Source organism: Parasteatoda tepidariorum, chromosome 10 (assembly GCF_043381705.1).
Source record: "Parasteatoda tepidariorum isolate YZ-2023 chromosome 10, CAS_Ptep_4.0, whole genome shotgun sequence".
NCBI lineage: Eukaryota > Metazoa > Arthropoda > Arachnida > Araneae > Theridiidae > Parasteatoda > Parasteatoda tepidariorum.
Window position 1 is genome coordinate 34,673,588 of NC_092213.1, and position 13,947 is coordinate 34,687,534.

At 30.4% G+C, this 13,947-nt stretch overlaps 1 protein-coding gene across 1 annotated transcript; it reads right to left on the reverse strand.

Annotated features, from left to right (window-relative positions):
• On the reverse strand, positions 1 to 13,521 carry LOC107446391 (lysM and putative peptidoglycan-binding domain-containing protein 2; the record flags this gene model as incomplete). Its single annotated transcript, XM_043044285.2, is given in 4 exon segments — positions 1 to 356; positions 2,350 to 2,571; positions 9,949 to 10,304; positions 13,327 to 13,521. Coding segments are annotated over 3 exon segments (750 nt in total). The 3' UTR covers positions 1 to 356; positions 2,350 to 2,354.
• Positions 13,522 to 13,947: the final 426 nt, after the last annotated feature.

Sequence of the window (13,947 nt, forward strand, 5' to 3'; positions counted from 1 at the left end):
TTTATACAATATTTATATAATTTTGGATTTAGTTTGCCTTAAGCGTATTTAAAATATTAATTGTGGTAATGGTATTTTCTAAGAAAATTTAAAACAACAAATAAAATGAGCAAAAATGTAACACTCACAAATAATAGTACCAATTAGATTAGATAAATATGACTATGAATTTAATTACAATGCGAATCAACAAAGTCCCACCAAAATTTCTAATTAACAACAGTTCAATCATTGATGCAGTGTTGATATATTTTTTTTTCTGTGTAAATTTCATTCTAGGTTAATATTGCTTCAATATATGTAGTATACACAAACAAAACTTTGAAGAAGTGCTAACACCACTTCCATTTATCTACCTGAAAAAGAAAATTCTTGGGCTCAAAATATAGCAAATAAAGTGGTTTTCACGTTTAGTATTACGTAACTATTATTATAGCAGAATAAAAGGCCATTGATGCACAAAATATTCTGAAACAATTACTAATATTCTTTCTAACATGTTTACTTTTGCAGATAACAATTGGCATATGTCTGGTGACGTTCACATTCAATCGATTGTTAGTCTATCCAGACTAACAATCGATTGTTCACATTCCAGATTGTTAGTCTTACGATTTATATATCACTTTAGTATTATTTAACTGCCAAGCTACTTCAGTTGCTTAGTAGCAAAGCAGAGTTAAAATATTAAACTTATTGCTTTTCCATTAAATAAAATGATTTTTAACTCGGTATAAATAAATTTAACTGAGTAAATTTTTAGATATAACTTTTATTGCAAAACAGTGTTAATTTTTTATCTTTTGTACTTTATTATAAACCAATATTTTATCATTTAAATGGGGAAAAAAATATATAAAAACTTTCTTGCAAAGCAGTGCTTTTTTACTTTTCAGAGAACATTTTAAGACAGTGTAAAAACCCATCATGATCAGAGCAGAGTTTTGGCACTTGTAGGTGTAGGGTTAAGTTAATTAAAATTGTAAATCACTATTAATCCTCTAAACATGAATCACATAGACAGTTTTTAATAAAACTCTCTTTTAAAAACAGCACTCTGAAAGCTCATGTTTTATATTCGCCATTGAACGGCCGACCCAATTTTGGGTTTACGACTACTAATGTTCAACTCCATAGCCTTGCAATTTTGAACTAATCCAGAAGACAAGGAAACTCTTGGATCAGTACCCCCAGGAGTATTGATTTGTTATGGGAACATGGAGGACTCTGCGACTCGACAAATTTAACATGCATCAGTCAACATTTAGTACACGGGGAGTCTTCGGCCAGCTCATGTTTTACAACTTTTCACAACTGCAACAGACAAATACGCTATCTGGGAAGGCCAGTTCCAAGTCTAGAGCCACCCCCCCCCCCTTTTTTTTTCTTCTCTGCTTCGATATATGAGAATGTATTATGATGTTTCCCTCTTCCATAATATTTTTGCCAATTCGAATATAAAAACTATATTTTAAAATTTCTCTGATGCTTACCTTTAGCAGTATGTTTAACGAAATTTCAAGTTCCACATAATTTCAAAGTTTAAAAAATTTAAATTGGTTTGAAAATCAAAACAGAAAAGAACAGACTTCCTACTTCTATGACTATCTACATATTAATTGTGAAAGAAAGCCTAGTGTAGTTATAGGTTAAGAATAATACTCTGTATGACCTGTAGCCCCCCCTTTTTATCGCCAATAAATTAAACTTAACTCAGTGGCACGACAGCTCATAGAGGGCCAAGGCCTATTGTGCCCATCTCAGTTTTCTTAACCTTGATCTCTGGGGTGCAGGAGCAGATGTTCCGGTTGGGTGGTGGTCAGCCGAATAGAGGACCCCCAGTAATTAGCCCCCAAGTATGTTTGGTACTCATTTTATTGATCCACTGAAGGAACGAAAGGCTAAGTCAACCTTGCCCTTCCCGAGAATTGAACCCAGAACCTGTGGCACAGGAGCGTGAAACGCTACCACTTAGCCACCGGGCTTCTTCGATTGCCAATAGTATGAAGAAAATTAAAAATCATTAGGAAATCTTTTATTAAAATTTTTCTTTTTAAAACCTGTGACTATTTAGATAGACAATGTACTTAAGTAAAATAATTTAGTCAGGTTATAATAAATCGAGGAAATAGCACTGCTCTTCATCTCATTTGCGAGACTCTTTATAATACAATAAAAGATTAATGATAACATAGAAACTACCAGAACTTTTATCTAAAAATAAATTTCACCTAAAAATTTTTATTTTAAGTTCAACGTTCATAAAGGTAAAATTAATGTTTAAAAAATATTGAAAACTTTCACAAAAATATCCAATTTCTGAAGAAAGAAAGAGTATTAGAAAGTTACCTTAGTTATAATTCAAATATTTCATCTTGCTGCCTTTCAAGCTTTTTTAGGGAAGACTTAACTTTTCGTCCTTTAGTCATAATAACAGGCTGTGGAGCTATAGAAGGATCCACATTGAGATTACTAAGTGACGAAGAACCAGTAAGACTAGTAGTTTGGTATTGGTAGCTCATACGGGGAGAAAATCCATCTCTAGAGTTATGAAGATCATCTTCAGAATACCTAAAACAGAATTTCCAGGTAAGAAAAAACAACTTCAAAATAGCTTTAAAAAAATAATAAAACAGGAGCTGTTATTTTATTTTAAACTAGCTGTTAAAACCGGTGGTGGAGGAATTTTTTTAAAAAAAAGTTAAATTATTAATTATTGTGTTTTCCTGCTGACCATGCACAAAATTTTTACTTTTCCTTTAATGATTATTTTAAAGATTCAACTCATCAACCCTGTGGCAGAATTTGACAAATTTCCCTACCACTAATATTTTGCTTTAAAATACTTTTAATTACAACAATTACTAATTTAAAGTAACAGAAACATTGCGTTTACAAAAGAAAGTATAGAATAAAAATGTATAAAAAATTTTAATTGTGAAAGTAATATTTTTTAATTCTGATATTATAAAAGTAATTTTTTAATTCCAATATTATTCATTAATAATTTCTATCATTACAATATGTGAAAAATTTAAAATGTAATGAGTCATTTCTATAATAAGAACATGAAATAAATTTCAGCTATAAAGTTTGATTAAGGTAACCATAACAGAGTGTGTTTAATAAACACCACTGTAGAATATTTAACAATAAGTAAGATTTGTAAAAGACTTAATTTGCTTTAAAAAAAAAATCAGGAGTAAAAAGACAAGAATAGTAGTTTCATAATTGTATTTACAATCTTATGATACACGCAATATTTTTTTAGAAAAAGAAAGCAAATAGTATGCAACAAACATTTATTTTGTTCGAATAATTTTTATCTATCAGTAAAATAACAAAATAAAAACATATACAGCAACCTAATGAAACAGTTATTTTTTAAATTTCGTTTTCTGTTAAAAAATCAAATTAGTACAGTGGGTGATCGGTTAACGAACAGATCGGTTAACGAACACTTTCACAAAAGATTTTTTGTGTTCGGACAACGAACACATTCGGATAATGAACAAAACCAATTATAACGAACACTTCTCGGCCTGAAAAAAAATAAATATTGAACATTTGTTATCATTTCGCACACAAAATAAGATCACTGAAAGGAGAAATGTTTAAAGCATATTTAGTATTGATAATTACTAAATGAAACTTGAATTAACTATGAATTTAAAGGTCATTCAATAATTATTATTATGACTAAAATCAATACAGATTTGAAATGGCTGATGTTGCGAGACAGTATGACTTTAACAGGTCTACAGTATGCACAATATTAGTTAAGAAAGATACCATAAAGAAGACTCAACAGCTGAAGGAGTAATGAAAATCACATATGCGAAGCAAAGAAGTGCCATCCATGATAAAATGGAGAGGTTGCTTTTAGTTTGGATAAATGAACGGGAAATTAAACGAGATGTAACTAGTATGCCTATCATTCAAGAGAAGGCTAGAGAAATTTTTGAGAAATTGAAAGAACAAACTCCAGGTTCGTCATCCGAGGAGTAAGAATTCAAGGCTACCACTGGCTGGTTTACAAAGTTCAAAAGAAGGTCTGTAATTAAACTTGTATTAATGCTTGGTGAGTCTGCTAGTGCAGATAAAGAAGCAGTTGAGAAGTACTGTCTCAAATTTCAAGAATTCATTGAAACAGAAGGGTATCGTCCACAACAAATATTTAATTGTGATGAAACTGGTTTGTTTTGGAAGCGAATGCCGAACCGTACCTACATCACGAAAGATGAGAAAAGTGTTCCTGGGCATAAACCTATGAAAAACCGATTGACGTTACTTTTGGGAGCTAACACTAGTGGTGATATGAAGCTTAAACCACTTCTCATTTACCACTCTGACAATCCCAGAGCATTAAAAAAAAATTCCATAATTAAGAGCAAACTGCCAGTAATGTAGAGATCGAATCAGAGGGCATGGGTCACGCAGTATTTTTTCAGAGAATGGCTATTTAAAGTTTGTGCCCCGAGCATCAAAGACTAGCTTGATACCAATGACTTGCAGTTTAAAGCACTGCTGCTATTGGACAATGCACTAGGACACCCAAAGAATCTTGAAGATAATTTGTTGACAGACTCTTCCTGGCTGACAGTTAAGTTTCTACCTCTGAATATGACTTCGCTGATTTGGCCGATAGATCAGGAGGTTATTAAGGCTTTCAAGAAATTGTACACTCGCGAGCTGTTTTGGTGTTTTGAAGCAAGCCAATTCTCCTCAACAATGATTTGAAAAAAGTTATGGAAATAAAAATTTGACATTCTTGAAGCTATTCATATCATTCAAAAGGCATGGTCAGAAGTCACACAGCGACAGTTGATTTCTGCTTGGCGGAAGCTGTGTCCATCCTTCGTTCAAGGAGAAGGAGATGATCATGGAGACACCCCTGAAATTATGGATGAAATTTTGACAACTGCTAGCGATCTGGAATTGGAGGTGAGCGAGGATGACACAGAAGAGCTCATAATGGGACATGAAGATGAACTGACAGAAAAACTCCAAGAAATTCTGAATGAAGAACACCAAGAAACACAGCGCAATGTGTCTCCTTCTGAACAAGAGGAAGACGAAAGAGGACCAATGCCGACATCTGCCATTAAAGATCTTTTGAAAAAGTGGGAGGATGTCAGAGTAATGGTCTTAGAATGGCACCCAAACCAAGCTGATGTCAGTAGGGTTGGGGATCTTAACAACGACAATGCTATTAATTACTTCCGGAAAATCCTGAAAAAGAGGAAACCCTGAGTCGACTTTGGACATGTTCTTCAACGCCCCCCTAAGCAAAAAATGAAAAGGACTGATAAATATGCAAGACTATTTGTATGTATTATTTTTTGAAAAACTTACTAAAAAATTATACATTTTTTTAAATTTAATTTTTAGGGTCTCCAGAACGAATTAATCTATTTCACACAGAAGTCTATGGTGAATCGATGATCGGTTAACGAACAATTCGGATAACGAACATAGTCTTGGAACGGATTATGTTCATTAACCGATCACCCACTGTACAAAAAAAATCCTTTTATTTCAAAATTGCAGCACATCTTAAAAAAATCTTTGAAAATTTTAAGACTATAAATAATATAAATTAAAGAAAATAAATATGTATAACAACAATCAAGCATATTGAAAAATGAGAATTTTGAAAAAGATGTCAAGCATTTAAGAGAAAAAGAAAATAGTCAAAATATAAGATGATATTTTCTACAATATCAAATTCACTAACTGCTATAAAATTATTCAGGAAGTATCTTCAAAGATTTTTTATAAATGACTTTAAATTTAAAATTCAGAGTTATTTCAAACAAACTTCAGTTTTCTACAAAATACATTAAATCGATGTGTTCTTACATCTTTCATATCAATTACTGAGCAGCAATATTTATAAGTTGCTTAAAATTTCAATCACAAACTTTACATGAATCTTATATTAAAGAAAATTTTCCATACTTAAGACACAAAAAGTAACAAAAATTGGCTTAACACATATACATTAAAACTGATATTAATGCACACCTTTTAGAATTTATGTTTCTTGAAAAATAGATTTCCTAAGAAGTGAATTGAAACAGTATTTTAAAAATTTAAAATTTAGTAATCACTTAAAAAAATTTCTCCAGGATAAAATTTAGATTATTTTGACTTTAATACATGCATACGTTAATTGTTTCTTATCTCCCTAGACAGTCAGTCAACCACTGTGCCGTGGCACTTTTGTGTGGCGCCAAATTCTTAAAATGTGCCGCAAATATTAGAAATGATACAATAAAAATTATAATGCCTTTTCTATAATGAGTAAAGTTTAAATTAAAGAAAAGTGTATATATATACATACATATATATATACACTTTTTATAATTTTTCCACGTTTAACCGCGTGAACAACTGTGAGACATTTTGTCTCTTGGTTCGTTTTTAAAGACTCCTCAAAAAGGATGACCAAGGATCATTTCAATTATAGCTTATTTATTATTAAATTCTTGATTATAGAATTATTTACAGAAAAGTTACAAATAGATACATGAGCTATTGAGTATAATGTTCTTGGAGCGCAACTGCTCCCTTTCTTTTTCGTTCACACTCAATCTATCATCGTTCAATTACAACTCTACTCTTCGGCGTTCCAAACTAATCTCCTCTCTAAAAAAATCCTCTTTCCCATAAGAAACAGTCTTTTGCTCCACCCCCAATGTAGGGGACGACACCTGCAGTGTCCTTCACCCTCTGACCCTCAGGTCAAGGGGTCAATCAAATGCGTGGGAGAGGAATCAGGATCCTGACAACAACTTTGTTGGAAATTATTCTCTCTCTGACAATCTTAAAATAAGATGGGAGTGTTTAACTTGTATATGACACAAAATTTTAAAAATGTTGTAAGAGCTAATCATTAAAGTAAGCTAAGCAATTAATAAACAAATTAACAAAGGATAACTAACAAAAATTAAGCTAACAATTAATAATTAGCAAAAAAACTAGTCAACAAGAAATCACAAAAAATAACTTAATGTTAAAAAAACTAACAGTTAATAACTATAGAAAACAAGCTAACAATTAATAACTAGCAAAAAAAAATAATTATTACTAACTAATAAAAAATTAGTCGATGGAAATAATTAATCCCTTAATAAACGTGCTTTTGTAGTACATATTATTTTGTTTCACATTCAAAATTATTATCACAGNTATATGCTTAGAAAATAGTTGACAATATCTGACAGATTATTTATTGCAAATAATTTTTTGTACCTTTTTAATTTAGCATTTTGAGGAAGATGATGATGAAGAAGAGGATGATGATAATGATGATGATGAAAGTGAGAGTAATGAAGAAGATGATGAAGAATTAGATGCTGAAATGAATTATGATCAGGACACTGAAGTAATTTGAAGATTTTGTGATAGCTTTGTTGCAGTAAGAAATTAATTTATTAAATTTTTAATCTATATTTTGTGTATCTTGTATTTTGAAGGAAAGTACTCATCTTGTTAAAAAAAAAATTTAGAATTATTTTTTAAATTTGAATTTTCTTGAAAATATTTAACATTAATTACAAATAAAATATATTTTTTGATCACACTTTGGGTTAACTAAAGAACAAAATGCATACTTTTTTTATTTTTTGTGACTGTTGTAATACCTGCTCCCTCATTAAAATAGAATAAATATTTTTCTGCATGAGTTGATATTACAGCAAGCATAAGTCAATCTATGGAAAATGTGTATAATTTTTATATTGCAGTTTATTTTTCTCAGATTGTTTAATTTCTTGTTAAATGTCTTGTTTTAGATAATGCAGTCTAACTACGAATATCAGATGAAATGTTTTTCACCCTGATTTTTGTGATAATATTTGTTGCAAAAGGAAATTTGTGTACCAAAATGGCTTATTTAGGCACTAACTATGTAACTAATTTAAATGAAAAGTAAGAAATAAAAATCGTAAAGCATAAATTATGAGAAAATAACATTAATGGTTTAAATTTTTGCAATTCATTATGATTTGCTCATTTGTATTTTAATAAAATAGGACTAAAAAACAATTACTATACCAATTTGAATAAAATTCAAACTGTATTTTTCCACCATTTTTACTATTTTGTACCTGTAAAAGTCTTGAGACAAAAGTAGAGTGTAAAAATATTTGCGTAATCATAGTATTTTTTTTAAATGATTATTCAATATTATCTCATTTTTTTAATCTCAACAGTAGGCCCACACTAGGTGATCATTATTTACCCCAGAAACAGAGTGATCGTGAATTACCCCGGGTCACCCTAATTAAAAAATTTTTAATCTAATTTTTTTCATTGTGTGCCATCAAATTTCGAAATCGTTAAAAGTGTGCCGTAACAAAAAAAAAGGTTGAGAATCACTGCCCTAAACTGTGTCCTATAGATAAAGCCCATGAAATCATGCGATTTTAAATTAAGAAGTACCACTTCAGGATTGTAGAACAGTTAGCTCACAAGTTAGAAGATCAATATATAAGCAGGAGCGATCTTAGTAAAGTCCTAACACATGGCATTAAACCTGAAGGTGTTTGCTGCGGAGCTTAGCGAGCATTTGTTGCTTGTTTTAATCAGTATTGTTTACAATAGGAATGTACAACCTGCAGCTCTTGAGTGGTCTATGCGCTGTACCCATCTGCCCCCTCCCCAAAAAAAGAAGCAGGAAAAATACATAACTAATAAGAAAATTTTGAAATTTTTTTTAAACTTTCAACTAAATTTAAAAAATATACTGAATATATTTTAAAAATATACTGAAATTTTAAAAATATACTGAATATATATATACTGAAATATTCACACAAAAATTTCAAAACAGAAAAATACTAAATCAAAGTGTCAGAAAATTTTAATCTTATAACAATTTGATCTCTGAAAAAAAATGTTCATTTACCAAAACATGNGAAATTTTCTTTAAACTTTCAACTAAATTTTAAAAATATATATATACTGAAATATTCACACAAAAATTTCAAAACAGAAAAATACTAAATCAAAGTGTCAGAAAATTTTAATCTTATAACAATTTGATCTCTGAAAAAAAATGTTCATTTACCAAAACATGTCTAAATAAATGTAGCTCAGGATTTATATGATTGATATAATGTATATATTTTTCATAAAGTAGAAGGAAAGAAGAAATTAATTTTTTCATAGAAAAGTAATATAATTTCACTTTATTTAAGACAAAGTAAACAAAATAATCAATTTTTAATTAAAAATTTTTACATATAATTTGTAAATAATATAATCATTGTTCTTAGTCTTGATTTTTTAAACAAATCAATATAGATCTCGTTACACAAAGAAATAGTTAAGTTTTTGGAGAACAAAAAATGAAAAAAAAAAAAACACATACTGAAATGTTTGTATGTTCTTGTTAATATTTTTTTTAATTTAGTGTATTTGTCGTAGTTATTAAATGCAGGCCCGTCCCCAACGGGGGGGTGAGAGGGGTGTCTCACCCCCCCAGCAATATGATCCAGTCGGCAAATTCAGGTTGAGTTCGGCATTTCTTTTTTTTTTTTTTACAAGCCAAAATCCCGATTTTGCCGAAATTCTTTCATTGTCGGATATTTCATCGGTGATGATATTTAAACGGATTTCAATGTTATCTGAATTTCGTTTCGGGATCCCTGACCCGACTCGGCAAATCTCTCTGTGAAATGTGTTNAACACAAATTCTTACAGATCTCTTTGGCTAATAACTTCTAATGTCTAATTAAAGAAATAAATAAAACTACAATACTTATTTTACTTTATATTAATATTCGCATTATAGTGAATAAAAAATTTTGTTCTCAAATCTTAATAGTTCAATAATGAAATATAAATAAACTGAATCTATTGTAGCCTCCAGTTCTCTTTTCAATTATTAAAATAATCAATATTCCTTAATTATATTTTAAAATAAGAAATTATACTTACACAACTTTGTGCTGTAATCTAAGTACTTTATCCTTAGTCTGTGCAATGTGACTATCAATTCTGATTAAAAAGTCTGCAGCACTTTCTTCTTTTTCTACGCCATTTAACCCATTATTAGTTGTAATACTTGCATTTAATTGAATATCTGATAAGTCAATACTAGTTTGGCAATTAATAAAAGAATGACCATTTTGATTTTCACTAGGATGTTTCACTGGAGATGTCTGTGGAGTCTGTGGTGCAGAAGATATGGAAGAAACGATAAAAGCTTCTTGGTCTACAGGAATGTCTAAGGAGGAACGTAGAAAAAGACTATCAGCAGTCCACATTTTGTTAGCTCTTTTTATCTGTTCCATCTACACAATGAAAAATAAAGTTTAACATGTAAATAAAATTTATATTGAACACGAGACTAAATTAAAATATTGATTATTATCGACAATGTCAACTTGCATCTATGAAAAGATACTCCAACATAGAATCGAGTTGGAATGCCTTATATACTAGTGAATTAAAATAGTATTTTTATAGTGGTAGACGCACTATAGTACTCCCCCGTCAGAATTATATCTGTGACAGAATTTGATCAATGGATACCACTAGTTGTTTCACTGCTGTTTTTGTGAGAAGCCGGGAGAGCTGTATTAAGATCACCGTACGTTTAAATGCTGATCGTGATAATTGCATTAAGTTCATGGTCATGGTCGCTTCGGTGTTGCCATTAGCAGTCGAGTGTATACAGGTTGACATGGTGATCGACACTGAATAGCAACAGCGCGAGGAGGTGGAGAATATCTCAGTCATAAGTAGCAAGTCAACTGCTTAATGGGGACCATCCATCGAAGTAGGCGTGTCAAATCAAAGTGGGACTTTCTGTCAAGGTAGGTGTGTTCACATCAAGTCCGGGTTATCAATGTGGGGACAGTATTTATAGACAATTTCGACTTTCATCTATCAAAAGGTACCCCAACATAGAATCGAGTTAACATGTCTTATGTACTAGTGAATTACAGTTGTACATTCATAGTGGTAGATGCACTACAATTTATTATTACTTTGCATATTAGATTTACAGCACATTTCGTTTTATTAGAACATACGAAAAAAATAATAAGAACATAATGAACGTACTATACAAAAATGTTCCCCCCCCCCACCTAAAAAATTAACTAGTTTTTCTTAACTCAGTAATAAAATATAATATGAAATATGTTAATTGCTCCATATAAGGTGTTTTATTTTATATATCCAAGGTGTTTACAACTAGGAAATGTAACAAATGTTTCATAAGGCTGTTAGAAAGATTGAAGATTTTATTTTACTTAATTTTCAATAATTAAATTATACAGTTTTAACATCTGGATACATTTAAAAATATATTTTGGTAAATAGAAATTAAGTCAAAACAATTTACTTTTCAATCTTTCTCTACCATTTATTAAATTTTCCCTCATTAAGGCCGCCCAGAGATACATATATATATATAAAATTGTCTACATGCTTTATTAGTTGCGTGGGGAGGATCTTACTGACAATATCAACCATCATCTATCAAAAAGTACCTCAAGATAGATTTAAAATGTCTTAAATACTACTAAATTTGAATTTAATGATTGTAGTGTTAGTTACTTCACAATACTCCTACACCTTAATTTCATCTGTGATAGAATTCAATGAATGGATTACACTCATGGATTCATTGTTATTTTTTGCGAGAATCCTGGAGAGCAGTATTAAGATAACTGGACCTTGAATGCTGATTGTGAGGGCTGTACTAAGAACATGGTTGTGTGCACTGTCGCTGCTATGTCCTATTAGCAGTCTAGTGTATGCAGGTGAATGTTGTGTGTGATTGAGACTGAGTAGCAATAGCCTGAGGGGGACAAAGTTGCAGTCATAAATCACAAGTCAACTGTTTAATGTGTACTAACCATCAAAGTAGGTATGTTTATATTTATGTGTGTGTTATTGGCATATATAGATCACGTTCAAAAACCACCAACGTAGGACTAGGCTATCAAAAGTTACGTCCTGATGTAATCAAGTTAACATTTCTTAGATAATACTGAATTGGAATTGAATAATAGTAGTAGTTATGCTACAGTTGTTTAAAAATAATGCATATTCAGATTTGAATGAGCATAGGATCGCAAATAACATTTACCAGCAAACTTAATTTTAGTGTTATAAAGTTAACATAGAACTGAACAAATCAAGAATAAATTAAATTGAAGTTAAGTATTAGATATACCTTATCACAAACAGCTCACTCAAATTTAAGAATTGCTTAATTACTTTTTAATCCAATATACTAAACCTTGAAAAATGATTTTATTAACATCTTAAATTGTTGACTGCTGCATACATAATTTTAAAAAATATTTAGAAATTAAAATATATAATAAGATAGCAAACTATTGTCAACTTGAAAAAGCAGAAGTTTTAAGTGCTTTAATTTTAAATCAAACTCTAAGCAAAAATCTTCAAAGAAAAACACTATTTTCTCAAATTCACAGAAAAAAGTTGCATGTTAAGATATGTTTCATACCTAAATTTATGAATTGTAAATTAAAAATTCAATCGATGGTTCTAAAAGTTGTAGTTCTGAAACATAAAGACACTATAAAATTCAGCTTCCAGGTTCAATACAGGGTAAAAAATTACTTAACCTCAAATTTGACATGCAGTTTATTAAGCACCTAGCTAACAAGTCAAATTAATGTTTAAAAAAAAAAAATTAAACTGTAACTTGAAATATCAAACACTAAACATTACAGAAGCATATACATTCTAAATTCATTAATGATATATAATTCAAGTTTTAATCTAAGTTCTGCATTCATTGTTAAACACATTTACAAAGATTATTAAAAATTGCAGAAATGTTAAATTGATGTAATTTACAAAGCAGGTCTGGAAAGATAGAAGAGATACTAAATTAAAGTTACAGCTATGAACTTAAATTTGTAGGCTAGAAAATCCCAAATTTGAAAAATGTTCGAGAATTATGTCCTCAGCGAAAAACTTTAGAAATGCAAAGGGCAAAAACACAAATTCTTACAGATGTAGAATAAAATTAAATTTCATTATAAGAAATCAATTCTTTCTAATAAATTAGCAAATTTGGGAATATTTCCGTGTAAAACATTTGACAATTAGATAAAAATCGTATTTTCTTCAACAGGTCTATGCGTTCTACTTTTTTCTGATTAAGTGCAAAACTAGGTCGAAGGTCAGTTCAGAAAAATTCAACTAATAAAATTTGAAATTAAATAGTTAATAAAAGCAGAACAAATTTACAACATTAAAGCAGCGTTTATCATTTGTAAATAACGATATTCAAGAAGGGAGGACAAACGTAAATAAACAAAAACTTACAGTAACTCCATATCGAAGAGCTAATCCCTGCAGAGTATCACCAGGTTGGACAATATGTTTAATGTGTTTTTCAGTTTTCATTCCTTCTTTTGCCATACTTCCATATCTTACATGCTTCTTCGCATAACTACTGAGCGAAATCTTCTCCTGTGGCTCTGCAATAGTCGCCATGTCCATGTCTACTCATAAATAACTCTAAACTGTTGCCAGATTTTAGTTTCGATTTTAGTTATCTACTCCGATTAGCTGTTAAATGAGCCTCAACTGAAATCTTAGGGAACTTTCGGACTGTAACATTTGATCGCAGCTACATCTGATTCCAAACAATCGTGTTAGTTTTCAAGTGCAATTTAAATTTAGAGCTGGAATAAAGTTCACGCCGGCATTTTTTCTACTTTTCATTTCATTCACACATCATTTGTACTTTCTTTTCACACGTCACTGCTGATGACCATTATAATGATGTCCAATACCTTGATTTTGTGAAAGGAAACTAATTCCCGTCACTGGTCGCTAGACTTATTAGTTTTTTCTAATGTACTATGTCGCACAGTAGGCTGATCGTAGGACACGGTTCTCAGTTGATCATAGAAATTAAGCACCACTGGTTGCTGTTAGTGA